The sequence below is a fragment of the Cajanus cajan genome, chromosome 2 (assembly GCF_000230855.2).
Source record: "Cajanus cajan strain Asha chromosome 2, NIPB_CcT2T_4, whole genome shotgun sequence".
Taxonomy (NCBI): Eukaryota; Viridiplantae; Streptophyta; class Magnoliopsida; order Fabales; family Fabaceae; genus Cajanus; species Cajanus cajan.
Genome location: NC_138518.1, coordinates 6,751,900 through 6,770,568, shown reverse-complemented (window position 1 = coordinate 6,770,568; position 18,669 = coordinate 6,751,900). Strand labels below are relative to the sequence as shown.

Sequence of the window (18,669 nt, the reverse complement as noted above, 5' to 3'; positions counted from 1 at the left end):
AATAATATAAAATACTAATAAAATTTCAAATTATACTTATAATACAATATATAAAAAAAATGTCAAAGAAGATATATAAGAGAAACATTAATTAAGTATAATAAACAGAGAAAAAGTAATATATGAAGATGAAAATATTTGAAAAACTAAAATAAATCCTTTTCCAAATAGAGAAAGACTTTGATGATAAATAAAATAACAAATGCGTAACCAAAAAAAAAAGAGTTGAAAGAATTAATAAAAAAAAAGTAAAGAAATTAGGAAAACTTCTAATAAAGTAATAATTTTTACATGAACCTACAAAAATATTAATGCATGTGATTCTAGAGAGGGGGCACAAGGCGAATATATATATGTTAAAAAAAACAAAAAACAAATAACGAAATTCAATAACTATTAAAATGATTAAATATAATTGAAGAAGAAAATAATTAGATGCAAGAAAATAGAATAAACCGAAACAAATAGAAAATGAAGAAAAAAAATTGATTTAAAAAAAAAAAAACTAAACAATAGGTTTATGGATTATAGATATAGAATAAATAGAAAAAAAAAAAAAAAAAAAAAAAAAAAAAAACACTAAAAATCTGTACAAAATTTTAGATTATTATATAAATAATTGATGGCGAAAAATAAAAATAGAAATATGATTAAAAGACTCTTTGTTTTTAGAGTTCAGACTGAAAGACTCTTAATAACTAAAAACAAAATGTATAATAAATTTAAAAGATTAAAAAAAAAGTCACATGAAATTCGTATTAAAACAAATAAATAAATAAAATATTGACATGAGAACATATTATTGATCAAGATACTAAAACCTCTAAAATTTGTAGGGAAACCGGAAGAACTCCGTGTTAGTCTTTATTTAAAAAATACTTAAGGCAATAAAATCATGTCAATAATATTGGTATGGTATAAATCATAGTTTTCAACGTGATTCTGGCCAATACTCATGAGTGACATGCATTCCCAAATCTCTGGTTAGTTATTTTATTTTGAAAAATTAACTTTCATGTCCTTTCACTCAATTAGTTATATAAAGGTTAAAATTCTCATTTGGTTTCTTATAATATTTTTTTTATTTTAATTTAGTTTCACTTTAATTTTTTTTTTTTAATTTGGTTCCTAATAATTTAAATTATTACAATTTGGGACTTCTGTCCAAATGATTTAAACAGAGTTAACTGTTGGTCACGTGGATGTCAGGTAGATGTTATGTAGATGCATAGGTGGATGTCAAACTCCATGAATACACCTGGAACCAGAACGGTCCGTTCTGAAACCAGAACGGCCCGTTCTGCTTGCACATGTTATGCGTTAATTTTGCAACTGGAATGAGCCGTTCCAAATGCAAATTTAACACACCATGAGTGCAGGAGAATGGGCCGTTCTGAAACTCGAACGGCCGATTCTGAAACCAGAACGACTCGTTCTAGGTACAAAATTAACACACTAAGAGTGCAACCAGAACAGACCGGTTCTGGTTTCAGAACGGGCCGTTCTAGTTCCAGTTGTATTTAAGAAATTTGACATCCACCTACGCATCTACGTGGCATCCACCTGACATCCACGTGGCCAACAGTTAACTCCGTTTAAATCATTTGGACGGAAGTCTCAAATTGTAATAATTTAAATTATTGGGGACCAAATTGAAACCAAAAATTAAAGTGGGACTAAATTAAAACAAAAAAATATTATAAGGGACTAAATAAAGGTTTTAACCTTATATAAAAATTCATCTTAATCTTATAAAATTGATTTGTAAGATAAGAATTATTCTTCATTTATATATATTATTATAGTCTTATACTTGTATGATGAGAATTGTTCTTCATGTATATACACTATATATTATGATCTTATTTTTATATAGTCGATGTTAGTGTGAGATCTCTAACACATCTTTTTACATTGAAGACTGAATATCTTGAAAGTGAAGTTTGTAGGATTGAATATCACCTTAAGAAAATAGGTTAGAGTATAAAATTAATTTGTAAGATGAGAATTGTTTTTCATTTATATATACTATTATTACCTTATTCTTAATTAATATGAGAGTTTTAACACATGATTTATCGGGAAAAGAGAGAATGCCAACATTCAACTGTGTACATCTTTCATTCAAATACTACCTCAAACTTCTATGTTGATCTCTATGCATGTGTAAGGACAGAAAGTGGAACATCGTTGATGGAGAAAAACTATCTAGATTTTGGAATGCAGAATGATATATAGTTGGTAGCGTACAAACATGATATGAAAGTTGAAGATTTCTTTTAGGTGCATGTTCATGCACGTTTTGTCCTTTCTCATAGTGCCCCTACGTGTCATGAGTTAAGTTGGACCCATAACTTGGCACAAATTCAGTTTCCCATCGAACCATTAGCCCGAAAACTTGTCAGGTCAAGCTGCGGAGTTACAAAACTAAACAAAATTAGTCGCTAGTCTAATATATTAGAAAAATGCTAATAATACATTCGCTAACATACTCTTTTAAATATATTATTCTAATTAGTTAAAATTTATTGCAAAGTACAAAAAAGTTTCACACCTTATTTTTTTTTACTTTTTCTCTTAATAAATTCTAACAAAAAAAATAATTAAATGTGTTTAGAAGAGTGTGTTAGAGAATATATATATATATATATATATATATATATATATATATTATTATTCCTCTTTTTCATATTTCAATTTAGTGGTGTTATTTTTTCTCTCTTTATTATGTTCTTAGTACTTCAATAGAAACACTAGCTACAAGAAATGTTACATATAATGACATATAAAAAAGTATTATTATAAGTACAATATATATGTGTGTGTGTATGTTAGACATATAAAAAAGTATTATTATAAGTACAATATGTGTGTGTGTGTGCGTGTGTGTGTGTGTGTGCGTGTGTAAATTTATTTGACATATAATTACACATAATTTTGGTATTAATTTTGAATAAAATTTAACAAAATATATTGTATGTCATTATAATTTATATTTCTATTTTTTAACAATGTATCAACATATATTATATCAATATTATTGATAAAACTAATTTTTAGTGACAAATATATATATAACTATCAAAATAATTTTTTTTGTTGCAAGCATTTCTCCACAACACTTAAGCATAAGATTTGTGTAGTTCTTAATATATTTGGCGGGGAAACAGGAAAGATAATATTTAAAAAAAGATCATGCAAATCAGATTCTAATTAAAAGCACCAGTAAGCCTACTCCTTAGTTGAAGGTTTTCTAGCGATTTTAGAATACAAAATGTATCTGCACAATTTTCAGAAATTTCTGCCACAGCTGCCGCTTTCATTAATTACTAACCATAGCAAAAACATCCTTTAAGTCAATATTTCGATCAATCGAGTTCAAATTTGACAATACGAGGGTCATTTAAGTGAGGGGAACAAGCCACATGGGATGGTTTCTCTCTATATATATATATATTTATTCACCTCATTAATACCACCAAAAGGGAGGAAAAAAACATCGAGACCAAAACAAGTATTCACAACAACTCTCTCACCAATGAATCATGAGACCAATGTGTCAAATTAAATCTAGGGTGAAGAATTCCAACATTATTTTTCGCATCTCATTGTGGTGAAGATTGTTCTGTTCCCAAAATCTAGGGCATGTGATGTTGCTAAACTCTCAATTGCTACATTTTAACATGTCATTAACTATCATTTTGTCCTATTTTATGAGCACATTCTTTGGAAAAACTTACTATTTTTTTGGTTAAGTGTGCAACAAATAGGTGAGGAGATGTTAAAAGAAAGAAATTGGTGCAAAAATAGGCTAAAAAGAATGAGTTTATTGGAAGCTGAAACATTATGCACAGTCATGCTAACATGAATCATGATCATGTTCAGTTACACATCCTAAGAATGCTTGGTGCAAACAAACACGATTGTGCTTCACTCTAAGCACTCCTGGGATGGAACAAGTGGTCATGCTTCCTTATGGCATGACCGTGCCAAAAATGAAGCACACCCTAAATCAAAAGAAGCAGACCCATGTATTGAAGATACACGACCATGCTACTTAAGATGCATAGCCATGCTTGATGGATCACCCTAATTTTCTCTTAAATTGGACAGATTAGTAATACATTTTATATGTTTTTTACTTTAGCTTTTAGCTTTTCTTTCCCATAATTTGTGTCATTGTTTTTCGAGGATCTATTAGAGACTAAGAGCACTCTACAAAAGAAAATTCTCTAATTACAATTTCTCTCTTCTATTTTTTCATGAGTTTTAGTCAAATATTAGGATTTTATCTGTCATGTCTAACTAAGTCTCACTACTAGGATTGTAATGTAATTTTTCTCTTTTGATCCTCGATTAAATATGACGAGTTCTTTCTATATTTAAATTATTTTATTATTTTGTCTCTCCATGATAATTGATTAATTTTGAGTGCGCATCTTGGTTAATATTTGAGAAGGATCAATAAGTAAAAATTAATAGATCTATAAAACAATTGGAATTAAGAGCTTGCACGATCAAATTAATTCTAAATTCCTCTTATTGTTTAACTATTTAATCTATGCTTATACTTCTCTAATTATGAATTAAATTAAGATCAATTGATAATTTAAAATTAGGGAAGACGGTTAATTCCTATGAATAACATGATTAACTACTTGAAGAAAACATATAATTATTTGGGATTCATAAATATTAATTTGGAGAATTTAGGGTCAATTAAAGTCACAATTCAAGGGTTCTAAGTCTCTAAAAATCAATCAACTTAGTTTTGCTATTTAATTATATTCTTGTAATTTATTTTTACATTTTTACCGATAATTAATGTGTTATTTTCTCAAACTGGTAAAAGACCGTATATTATTACTACTGAGATAAGGTACTTTTTCTTAAGATCATTTTATGCGCAATAGGTGTTACTCAACATTTTTAACACACTTTTCTGTAACATACGAAACTTATGAGACTTTCAAAGCGAAGTTCCCCAACAATAATGAATAGAATAAGTGCAAATACGAGAAGAAATAAGAAAAAAGAATAGTTGGTTGAAAATAGTGTACTTGGTTCGTTGTGATGGTGGGTGCATCCCAATCGCGTGGTGGCAAGCAAGACTAGGGAGGACTAAAGAGGTTGTTTGTCAAACAAAGGAGGACCAGCAGGAAGGGTTTCGGTGAAGAGTTCATAGAGGCAGCAATAAGATTTGTTGTTGGGAGATGACTTTTTAAAAGCTTGGTTACATTAGTTAAATTTTTAAGCGATGAAAAAAAAGTTTTTTTTTTTTATCGCTTAAAAATTTAACTAGTGTAAAAAAGTACTTTTGTACGGGTGAAATTTAAAATGTTAAATTTTATTGTGCTTTGATTCGTGAATTAAATTCTCATTGATATATGTTAGAATCTCTTTTCATTTTAATTGAATAATTCATAAATCAATAATATATACCTAGTTAGTAACCATAGCTAACCCTAAAAATAGAATAAAATATTATCTTTTAAACAATCGTACTAGCTATAGGAGTATTTTTAAAAAGGAAAATGCAAAAACTCACAATTTGTTTTTAGTTCCAAAATTATATATATATACATATTTGGTTCCACAAGTACATGACTTCCAAGCAAATGAATAGAAAGGAGAGAGAGAACCCAAATATATATATGTAATTTTAAATTTTAGAGATAGAGAGAAATAAATTCGTGATAATGTGAAAGTATGATATTTGTAGAACTGTATAAATTTAGTTTCAAGATAAGGTGCATTGAAATTTAATCTGTAAAAATTTAAACATATAAAAAAGCAAGAATGCGACATGAAACCAACAGCAATAAAGTCCATACTAAATGTTTCCTTTATTGAATTTTTTGTATACAGTTTGAACACCGAAAATTAATTACTTGGCATAAAAGTCATTTAATTCGCACACACACTTGTCTATTATCAGTTTGACTAGCGATCCAAGCGTATCCTCCACTCAGAGAAATCCAAATACTATAGCAACAGAAATCGTGTCAAGTCCAAACAAATTGATATGAACATTTGATGGTGGAAGCGACCAACCAGTGAGAAGTTTCCCAAAAACAATATCAGAGAATTACATAACAAACTTCCAAGGGAAGAAAAAATAAAAATAAAAGAGTCTCAAGCACCAGCAAAAACCACTCTATGGATCAAATCCACATGGTGATGGAGAAGATGATCATCATCGACTTCTGACTTATGTTTAAAAGTTTTGAAGAAAATGCTGCCCTATATGTGACTCAGACATGCACTTTCCCATACGCAAATAAATCCTCTTGTATTGAATTTTCACTTCACCTTGTCACATGAAACTGCGTTTATCTCTTTCTTCTTAGGCATCTAATAAGTTTAGCCTTATAAGAATTTTGTGAACATTTACTAAGAGAGAGATAAACACAAAATCTTCACGTAACAAAGTTAAGTAAAAACTCAATTTGAGATGATCCATTTCCCATCTAACATTAGAACATAGGGGAATGAGAAGGGGAAGAATTCACTAAATTGAGAATGCTATTCCAATAATTATTGTTATCTTCATAAAATTCACTGTTACTACCACCATCACCGTCGCCGTTGTTAGACTCTCCTCCACCCTCTGACGACAAACTTAGGTCGTCGGAGTTTGTCTTTAGCAGAAGATTGGTGAACCCTTCTTCAACAATGGCATCATCATGTGAACCACTAGCCCTAAGAGACTCAGAGGCCCACGTGCCTTCCATGGACATTGTGAACTCATGCAGGCCAGAACTAAAAGTAGTGATGGAACTATCATAACCTTTCCACTCTTGTTCACCTTCTTCTTTCACAAGAGATGAAGAATTACCTGAACTACCCACAAACTCAATCATTGGCATTGCATTATCATTGTGATTGTTGTTGTTGTTATTTTCTCCTCCAGTTGCATTCATAATTGGTGGTGCATTCTCGGAGAAAGATAGTGTAGAGGTAGGAGACTCAAGGTCACCACTTACCCCAACTGTGCTTGCAATGCCACCATTTCCTTCATTGGATTTTAACCACCCTCCATTATTCCAAGCCTTGAGAACATCAAGGGAAGATCGTGAAGGCAAATGCGACGATGACGGTGGTGGCGGCGGCGGTGGCGGTGGTGCTTCTGGTTTATTGTTAGCTGAGGTTGATGCTGATGATGAAGATGCAAATGTAGAAGAACTTCCAAGTTGTTGGTGTTTCAGTGAATGTGAACGTAGCTTTGATTCTCTCACTAGTCTTGCTTCAGCTTCAAGGCGAGCACTCTCCCACTGAGCCATGTGGCTGAGATTTGCAGCGGTTTTGGATTGACCGTCACTAGAGAGAAGGGCATCATTTTTTGGCTTGTGCGTCACAGGGTCAATTCCCATTTTGGTTAACCTTTTTTTAAGATGCGTGTTCCAATAGTTCTTGATCTCATTATCCGTTCTCTTTGGCAGGTGTGTGGCTATTGCCGACCACCTGAGTACACAGACAACACAACCATAGTACAGACACGCCACAAAAAGCTAATGATAAACCCTAGAGTAATCCATCAACTACTAAAACATATTTGTTTTAACTATTAGTTTAATATTAAAATGTAAAAAATATGAGACTTAATTTATGAGAGAGAATGAGAATTGTGTATCTGTGTATGTATGCATGATATTAGATAATCATATATGCATGCATATATGGCATTGGTTTAATTTCTTTCTTTTGGTTGTGGCAGAAGATATATCATTTTGCAATTAAGATTCACCTCGAATAAACTTGTATATGTCAGGGAGAAAATTTTTGGAAACGGCACAGAGCAGAGTTTCTCAAATTATTTGTTGTGGAAGGGTTGGAATAGTTGGGTGAAGAAATTGAGAGGTCATTGCATTTAAGACATTCTGCCACGGCAAGACCACAGGAGCAGAAAGAAGTTATAGCTCCAACACGGAAAATGGATGATTCATAGTTAGTGTAGAGTGAGAATGGGAATAAAATATCAAGTTGAGGTGCAAAATACAGTGACATAATTATAATTATTTTCATTTTATATTTTTGCAATAAATTTCCAAAATTTTGGACAATATTTGTGGAAGGAGAGAGATATATATCACTTTCACATTTTCAAAAAAAAAATCTGTAATAGGTCTTGAGTTTTGAATGTGTATGTATGGTAGGTACCTTGCTCAAAGGAAAAAAAAAAAACTGAGAAATAAATCAATTAATTTAAGACTAAGCAAATGACAAGCTAGAGGCAAAAAAAAGTTGATGCAGAAGTGTAAGAAAAAAAAAAGCATATATCCTAATACTCAACAAAGAAAAAGATACCAAACCTGTTTCCTAAGAGGGCATGGAGTTGAATGATGGTTTGCTCTTCTTGCAGACTGAACTTTCCCCTCTTAATATCAGGCCTAAGATAATTGGTCCATCTTAGTCTGCAACTCTTGCCACACCTCTGAAGCCCTATATATACACAATAGCACAAGAAGATTCATTTTACAACACTGAACTACATTGCAATACGTTGCATCCATGTGTACTTACATAATATCATTCACTACATATGTACAACAATATCAACATATTTGAATACACTTTCACAAGTGTTTTTGAAAGTTTCTCTACTAAAAATAAAGAGAAGTACCAGCTTTTGCTGGCAAGGCACGCCAACTTCCATGGCCATGTTCTTCGATATAAGCTAAGAGCTTCTGATCTTCCTCGGGAGTCCATGGTCCTTTCTTTAAGCCTATCTTATCGCAGCATGGTGATCGTCCCATTTTCCAAGTGGAAACACTAAAGACAGTAGTAGTTTTTCCTCTTATTTATATAGCTCAAAGGAAGAGAAGAAAACTATGGAGAGAGATAGAGAGATAGAGAACGAGAGAGGGACATGGACTTAATTATAAATGAAGAGATGGGCAAGGAGGAAAGGTCAGCGGCATAAATGGGATAATAAACTAAACTAAATTAACAGTAACGTACATGTGTGTGGACTATATCATTACAAGACTACCCTTTCCTACCAACTGATTTATCTATGTATATAGTAGTTCATTATTTTATTTTTATTTTAATATTTAGTTATTATAATTATTTTCTATTTAAGATAACCATGATATTAGTATGAATATATAGAACTATCAAATGAGTTAGTTTGGTTCTGTCCAACCTAATTTATCATATCATATGCATGAAAAATAGGTCAATTTAACCTAGTCGGACATTTACACATTATATATTTTTAATTCAACGGAGCTCGTTAATCTATTCAATCAAGCCAAATTAGATCACTATTTATTTTAAATAATTTTACATGTAATTTTAAAAAATATAAATAAAAATCATTTAACCAAATAGGCTCGATTCTTTTCGAGCCTAAAAATAAAATTTAGTCTTACTTGACAGGACATCAAATCAACTCGATGGCCTGACTCAATTTTGATAACTTTAAGTATAAAATATCTACTGTTAAAACTAATAATAACAATTCTCTGTTAAAAATTGTGAATACATATAAAGTGGGTATTAAGTTTTCATTTTTTAGTCCAACATAATTTATTCCATATGAAAGTAAGAATTTGAATCATGAATAATTCGATTAAAGAATAAATATTACTTGTATCATCTACACCTTGGATAATTTCTTTTTATCGAATCAATCTATTTTAAGAGCAAAATTATATCTTTAAACATGACACTTCATGTTTAAATTAAATGGATAATTAGAGTCGAGTATTAATTAAAAGTTTAAGTAGTATGCATAAAATATTAATTTTCAATCTTATTGTCATTATTGTAATTTTATATATAAAAAAGAATGAAAAATTGAGATTCAATCTTTGTTAAAAATAAAAATATCTAATTACTTGTTGTAACGATATTAAACAATTTTTCTCCTTGACCTAGTGGATATTTTATGAAATATATTGATGGAAAGATCGATAAGACTAGCCAGGGATTCAATTGTCTTTTTGTATTATTTACTTTGGTTGAAGAATTTTGAACCCATTGACACACTACAGCAATGAGCTATAGCAAGTTATAGCCATAATTTCCAAGTGATACGTCATCTAGTATTTATGGCATGGCTAAGGCCGGTTTTTAATTATTCATCATATGGCTACTTTCTCCTTCTTTTTTTTTTTTTTTTTTTTTTTTTTTATCTATCCATCCATCCATCAATATCAGCAGGAATATATTTTTCTTTTTCAATAATGCTATTTATACATTATTCTCTTTACATCCTTTCTTAGGCAAAGCTGAGAAAATGAGTTTAGGCTAGCTGCTTCCATTGAACCCACTCTATAAAATGTAGGATTTAAGTTTAAAAATTTAAATGCAAATCAAATGCAGATCCTTTTAACTTAATCTAATCATGATATGATGAGTTAGCTAGCCCTTAAAATCCGAAAAAAAAAGTGACTTTTCATCGGATACTTAAATTGAATCTTGACTTTTTTTACTAACCCACTATAATATTCATAACCCACATCATTGAGCCTATTTGCATCATGCCCGATACATCATTTTGCTACCTTTATCTACGTAATAATAATGTAATAAGCTCTAATGAAAATTGTAATAATAATTAATAATGCAAAAACACATTATTAACTAGCTAGGAGCTTTAATTCATTAAATGACGAGGATCGAAAAGCTAAGTTTTTTTTTCGGTGAAATTAGTTCATTGGGTGAAATCGAAAAGCTAAGTGAAGCAATACATATAGAAATGGATGTTTTTGCCATAGTACAGCGAGACATGACGAAAGAAATTCGTAAGCTTCGGATTTTCGGGTAAAACCCTACACGGATTAAACTTGGATAGTGTAACGTGTATTTGCAGATACAATAAATAATTTTTGTCTCTACTCACTTATTAACAATTAACATAGAGTGAACCACTATAATGATTCATGAACCTAGTAGTAAGAGATTATATATATATATATATATATATGTTGTCTTATAATTTTTACAGGTTTAAAATACTTAATATAAGAGAGGGAACAAGTACTCTCCCACTTATGGTAACCGTAATTTTAAATTGTCTATATATATATATATATATATATATATTTATTTATTTATTTATTTATTTTTAGTATAAATATATTTTTTGAAATTAATTGTTTGTTTTTTCGTTTTTTTACTTTTTATATTTTAAGAAATATTCGTGGCACTCAAATATTCATAAAACTCGTAAATATCCACTAAATTATGCTCGTGTAAATATGAGACAGATTTTAATCCAATGAAATGGGTGACTTGAGGTAGCTACAACCCCATTATCATTCCTAATCGTGGGTATAATAATATATGATACTACGTCCAATATATAGATTTCGTTGGTGTAGAAATATGATAAATACTATCATTATATCAATACTAGTATTAGTATAACGCATCATATTGTTAATGTATACCCATAATTTCTATACTAAATTATAAATATTTTTTCTGTTAAAATTCTTTTTATAAATATAAATAATTCTAATAACGCTTGACATTTTTTATTTGTTAATAATTGATATTTTTATAGTGGTTGGATTAGATAAAAGCATTAGAGTAGGTGATTTGTATGTTATGTTTGATTATCTTGCCTATTTTATTCATTAGTGTTATTGCTTATTTTGGTTATTTGTCAATTTTATTATTATCGTATTTAAATGATCTTGTTCTAGTAAAACTATAGGATGCAAAGAGTAATTAAACCTTAAATTATTATAACAAATTGAATAATAAATAGCTTACGAGTTGAAGCTTCGAGGCCCTTTTTACCTTAGGTTTTCCTTTTTGTGCTTTTATGTAGGTTTGACCAAAAAGTTGATTGAACAATAATCATGGCAGTCATAAGTGATGCTTGAATAATAGACTCTTCGTAGCAATCAAGAATTCCTGCTAGAAATTGGAGATATACATTGGAGGTCGGCTACAGCCTATACCAAGAGAACAGAGACTAGTTCCTCTCCTTTCTGATTTGTGTCTAGCTGAAGCCTCATCTAATGGTACATATACAGTCCAAAAGTATATCTAATAAAAAGAGCAACATATTTGATCTAGCACTAGGATAAGAAGATACAGAAGCCTATATATATAAGAGTTCATAAAATACCTTGTTCAAACATTATGGAGTTATAATTGACACCGGGACAAAGATTAGTAACATATCTTTTTAACAGTTTTTTTAAATATATTTTTGTTTTGTTATTAACTTTGTTATATATAAAAATAAAAGAATAAATAAATAAAAACACATGAATTCCTTTGAGTCTAAACTCTCTTTTAAATGATCCTCGCATGTCATGATTGTTAGCTAGTAAAAATCGATTACCAATAATATATTTACTTGAAAAATAAATTTTTTTGGTAGATTCATTACATTCAATAACTCGTATTCGACATAAAACTTTAACGAATCAATTATTAAATTAAAATTTCTTAATGTATAAATTAAATTTACAAATTTAAAAGAAAAATGAAAGTTACATAATATTTCGTTATATAGATTCAAATCAATGTATAAAATCTTTTTATGATTATCTGTCAATTTAAACTAATGAAACGAAATATCATAATTTTTAATTTTTTTAAAAATTTATAAATTTGATTTACACATTAAGAACTTTTAATTCAATAATTAGAGCATTAAAATTTGATATAGAACATAAATTACTAAATAAAATAAGTCTATCAAAATTTTTTCTTAAAATAAATAAATTCCTCATATAATAAAAATTGTATTAAAAGATGTGAAAAAGATAGTGTTAATTATATAGTCACTGACTTGGTGTTAAAATGTTGTCTTTATTTCAAATTACTTCACCAATCACTTGAGAGTTTTGGTTTATTTGGAAATATGTATTATTTTAACAATCAATAAAGCATTAATTAGTTTTTCTAATAATATCTTTATTTATTGTAGGATCACAAAATAGACTCGGATCTTATGAATATCCGAAACTTGCATGAGAGGCAAGTAAATACCCATTTATAATCTTAATAATCATTTATTTATTAATTTATTTAAATTATATATTTTTTTAAAATTTATAATATATAATTTAATCTATAATTTTAATATAACTAATTTCTGTATAATTTTTTGACAAGTCTTGAAAAATATTGCTAACACATAATTATGACGTTGGAAGTTTAATTACAACTTTTATTCTATTGAATTTTTTAAAGTGTATATTTACAAGAATCAAATTTTTTGTAATATTTATTTATAAGAATTGTTATGTTAGATTTTTGTAATGTTAAAAATCTAACAAATTAATATTATGCTTATTTTTTTGAAATATTATTTTTTTATTGATTTATTTATTTTATACATAAGTATTAGTTAAGTGCAAATATAAGTACACAGATACATGATAGATATGGAATAAGCATTAAAATTGTTATCTAAATAGATATGAGATTAAATATGATATTATTTTTATACATAAATATACGAATGGGTACTATAGAATCTTATCGAGATCGTATCCATTGTCATTTCTAATTTATTGGTATCTCATCTATAAATATTTATTAAATTGGACTACACTCAAATTATTAAGGTTAATTTAGTTTAAAAAAACTATTTTACATAATAAATGGCATGGTTAATATTGGAAAATTTGGAGTGAAGAATTAAAAACATTTAAAGTATAGTATATAAACCATTCTTACTTCACCTTGGACTGTAATTTCTTCGAAATTCATTGAAGCACTTAGGCATATGCAAAGGGAAAAAAACAGAGGAGAAAGGCAAACCAAGTCGGCATCGACTAAAGGGCTAATTATGGATTTCAACACTGAAGTCACGAATTGCCCAGATGAGAAAACTGATGGATGGTGCTGCCAAAAAAGGTTGGCACTTAATAGAGGTGGCTGTGAACGTGATCGAGCAAGGTGAAACCACGAAAGAAGACTAGGGGCGTTTCAGTAATTTAAGAATTTATGAGGGTGGGGCAATAGGGTTGCGGAGGGGTATATCTTGAATGATTTGGTGCATGAAAAGACAAAAGAAGGGTCCCGTGATGAAAAAAAAGGGCCAAAATAGAAAACTTAAATGTGCGTGCTCGTACGTGGTGGTGTGTGCGATGGAAAAAGTCTCGTGGATCCAAGACTCGTATTGGCTGCACCAGGACAATGGGGACACCCTCCTTAAATTTTCTTTGATCGTTGCCAGCTCTAAGCATCGTAATGGTCCAGCATAGCCTTAATGATCCCATTTAATGTGTAACTATTACACTTGTCAAAGTGATACAAGCTCCCACATGCCTCATATCTGACAAAAGGGAAATCAAAATCTACAAGTGAATCAATTCAACAATGTAGTATGTAATCTTGTTTACTTTTACCCACCACGTCTTTTTCTTACTATTGCCAAATAACTAGTTTTTGTTCAGCACAGAGAAAAATATGAAATGTAATATGAGTACATGCATGATATGATGTCTAGAGTGAGAGAGCACAAAAAAGAGGTGATGTATGGATTGTTAAAATTGATGTTTGAGAGGGATTAAACTGATATACGGTTGGTTGCAATTAATCTGATGGATATTGACTGAACACCGCTTTCTAAATTTGATGGATTCTTGGATAAGGTTGAAATTCTGTAAAAGATAGATGAATACTAGTAAAAAAAAAATCTTTAATGTTTAAATTAATTGTTATGATAAGAAATTTGTAGATTAACTATGACTCTCGGTCATTGCAAAGGTCATCATAAATATTAAATTTATTGTCCACTAAGTAATGATCCCATAGTTATTGTAAAAATAAAATAAAATAAAATAATTGTCGCTAATGTGTTTGTATAGATCGATAGAGATCGTTGCATAATAGTATCAACTATAAATTGACAGATAAGTCAACGTTAAATCAAGAAGACACGATTTCATTTATAAAAGAAAACACATAATAGAGACTATTGAAAAAACTATTGTTATCAATAGTGTCACGGTTATCGATTGGCAAAACCAAAATCCCACCACCATTTCCATTCTATCCTTGTTGCCACCAATAAAACTACAACCTATTGTTGTTGTCTCACCATACCACATTGTTGTTGTCTCACCATACCACAATCGATCATCGATTGCAACCCTCCATTACTATTTCACTATCGTCACATGAAGAGAAAAAGAAAATGAAAAATCAGTAGATCGAGGAAGAAAAATCAAAACCATATATAGTTGTCTCTATATATCATTGTCTTGCCAACCTTATTATGCCACCATCGTCATCATCAATAGAGCAAAGAGAAGGGAAAAAGGAATGTCACAAATGGTCAAATGGGAGTTTAGGGTTTAAAGTTCAATGGCCTAATTATTGTTATTACTAATTACAATGATATGTGATTGTCACTAATATTGTCCACCATTAATTAATTTTGTTTAGTGAGTGATTTCACAAAGTAATTAAATATTTACTTAGTACAATGACCTTTATTATATTTACTTAAATTTGGGATGGTTTGGATTCCTTGACACAAGGTCTAAAGTCTCTTGTGGGCAACAATACCTTATCATGAGGTAATAACAATGCAACTTCACTTAAATAAAAAAAAATGTATGATATAATTTTCACCTATGTCCTGCATTTGGTTATCAACTTTAGTCAACACTACCATTTGGAATTAAGATTATGTTAAGGCCTGAGGATATCCATTGTGAGGATTGAGCCATGTCATGGATATATATTCTACAGTCAAACCAACCTAACCTTTGGTCAAAATATCCTTTTCCTAATTTTTCTATCATATTCACACTTAATCTACTAGCAGGCTAACTGAAGACTTGTTTGAGACATTGTCCGAGATCACCTTGAAAACTAATCAACTCATGTTTTTCATGTCTTGGCTAACTTCATTACGCTTTACTAAAGAAATATCCTAACAAATTAACATCAACATTACTTAACTAACTCTTCACTTTTTACAACTCACTATACCCTATATAATGGTATCATCTTCAAGTATTTTCACACTCTCTAGTTACCTTATTAATTGTTACTCTACTGAAATACATAATGACTTGGGTGTTAGATTTCTTATAGGTGGCCACTACTATCTTCCCTCCTCATCAAATATTGATTTGCCGACATTTTCCTCTAATACAAGTTCACTTCAAATTTATTGTTCGAACAAGCCACAAACTTGATCTAAAACTATAATTAGTCTTAATTTTAATCATCCATGTTTACTATATGATTTAGATTTACTCACACTCTCAATTTATATATGTACATGGAGGGGGAAGGGGATATATCCAGTAATAATACAATTTTCATGTAAAGGTGAGAAGAATAAATCTTAATATTAAATATTAGGTTAAATTACTCTTTGGTTCTTCAATTTATTTAATTTAATTCATAGTTTTAAAAATCGGACCAATTATCAAACTAGTTAAGGTACTGGATCAATGGGTCAAAGGTTGAATTGGTGGATCACTAATTAAATCGCATAATCCAATTTTTATTAATTTTTTAAAAAAATATTCATATTAAATATATTTTATACTTATAAATTTCATTAAATTCATATACCATTTTAAATTTCAATTTTCATCTTATTTAAAATTATCTTTATTTTTATTTTATATGAAGAAATACATATAAAACAATTACATGTTAAATTGTATATTAATACAAATTAAAAATATAAATAATATGTATATATAGAATATACTTGCAATTGATATCACAAAATAATATATGTAATATCTACATAGATATTATATTATTAAATATATAATTTAAAATTAATAAGATACTATAAAAGTTATTTAGGTTGCATATATTACAAACAAATACATTAGAACAAGTAGTCATTGTTATGTTTAATAAGACTCATTGCTCTTTCATTAACAGGATTCAATTTTTATTGTTATTTTTGTGGTTTGTAGTCTCTTAAAGAAATTAAAAAAAAATTGTGGTTGAACCGATTTGACCCACCGGTTCACTGGTCGAACCAAAAAATTGACCGATTCACTCCGATTGGAAACAAGTATGTGCATAACCAATTCGACTCAAGGCTTGGACCGGTTGGACCACCAATTCCTGGTTTGACCGGGCATCAATTTTTAAAACACTGATTTAATCTCTCTATTAATAATACTAAGTGTACAATTTAGTTCCTTGATTTTTTAAAATGATACAATGTAATATTTTATGTTCAATTAAGACTAGCAACATTAATTAACTTCTTATACAAAATAACATGTATTGTTGTATGTACAAAAAATTAACATCGTTAGTCTTAATTTGATGGAGAGGATCACATTGCATCATTTAAAAAAATTAAGAGTTTAGATTAGACATTTTAATAATAAAGAGACTAAATTAAATAAATTGAGGGATAGAATATTAGTATAGCTTAAATATTAAGATTAAAACATATAGGTTATGTAAAAAAAAATTAAAATGTCACGACTATTTAAGTGATTATGTAACACTATAAAAAATAATCTTGACTTTCTATGTATAGTTGTATGACCACTCAAATTTGCTATTTTATACACGCGCGTGTATAAAAAAAATACTCACACAGAGTGACAGATCCACATTGTCAATAGTAGAGTCATTTCCCTCCACTACTATTTGACACGTATATTTTTTTTATAAAAAAATAATATATTTTAAAAAATAAATATATGTTTAAATTATTATATATATAAAATATAGATTCGGAGAAGATGTTCATTTATTTGATGTTTATCGAACTTTTGAAAGAGATTAATTCTCTTATGTGATAAAGAATATTCTTTAATAATGAATTAATTTTTTAAAAAAGTTTAATTATAATATATATATATATATATATATCTTAATACTCACATATATAATGTAATATATTAAAAAAATCAATATTTGATAAAATAAAATTTACAGTATGCATGTTTACCTTTTATATTTTTTATTTATTGTATACGTTGATTAAAAAAATCAAAATAGTAAAACTATATATGTTGGTTAAACAAATCAAAATAAGAAAATTTGAAAGATTTATGTTCCATTTACAATTGTTATTATATAATATATTTTAAAATAAATTATCATCTAAAAATATATATTAGATATTAAAAACATGTTTATATCATAAATAAATTAAACTTGATTTTTATAAAATTTAACATATTTATTTTTATATTTTAATGGTATCAAATTATTATAAAGTAAGTCTTTAGGATTGTAATTCTACCCAAACATTTAAAAAATGTCTATGATAGATAAATAAGTCATACTTAGAATATATATTTTTAAAGAAAATTATGTTCAAACCTACTAAATTATAATAAAATCTAGTCTAACCTAATTTATTTTCATCTTTAATTGTAATTATAGATATAAAAGCTTGTAAAAAATAATTATGATATATATTTATGTTTTTAAAAATTATATGTAAAATTTATAATACTGCTCACACATGATATATAAAATATAAATTCCAGGATTTGAACCGGGTTGAAGCATGCCGTCAACTTAGAGGGATGTATAAATATAAAATGATAAATTAATCCAGAGTTACAATAAGAATGGTCAATGAAATTCGACAACTTTTGTCGATCACAAATAAATGTTTAAAAAGAAATGGGAAAAGCTGATATCAATATATTACAACAAAAAGAAAAAGGGCTTAAGCATGTGAAATATATTATCTTTAAATTCTTGTGGGTATATCAATTAAAGTTTAATATT

General features: G+C 28.6%; 1 protein-coding gene across 1 annotated transcript; it reads right to left on the bottom strand.

Moving 5' to 3' along the window:
- Nucleotides 1–6,005: 6,005 nt before the first annotated feature.
- LOC109802091 (transcription factor MYB16) lies at nt 6,006–8,892 on the bottom strand. Its single transcript, XM_020363305.3, has 3 exons — nt 8,624–8,892; nt 8,313–8,442; nt 6,006–7,464 (listed from the first exon to the last, which is right to left on the bottom strand). Exons 1-3 carry the CDS (start codon nt 8,754–8,756, stop codon nt 6,477–6,479), a joined length of 1,251 nt encoding a protein of 416 aa, XP_020218894.1. The 5' UTR covers nt 8,757–8,892; the 3' UTR covers nt 6,006–6,476.
- Between the last annotated feature and the right edge of the window lie 9,777 nt (nt 8,893–18,669).

Excerpts from the sequence above, each read along its gene's own strand:
- LOC109802091 (XM_020363305.3), bottom strand. The coding sequence starts at position 8,756 with ATGGGACGATCACCATGCTGCGATAAGATAGGCTTAAAGAAAGGACCA. Across the intron at positions 8,443-8,623 it reads TGCCTTGCCAGCAAAAGCTG|GGCTTCAGAGGTGTGGCAAG; the intron begins GTACTTCTCTTT and ends GTGTATATATAG. Across the intron at positions 7,465-8,312 it reads CATGCCCTCTTAGGAAACAG|GTGGTCGGCAATAGCCACAC; the intron begins GTTTGGTATCTT and ends CTGTGTACTCAG.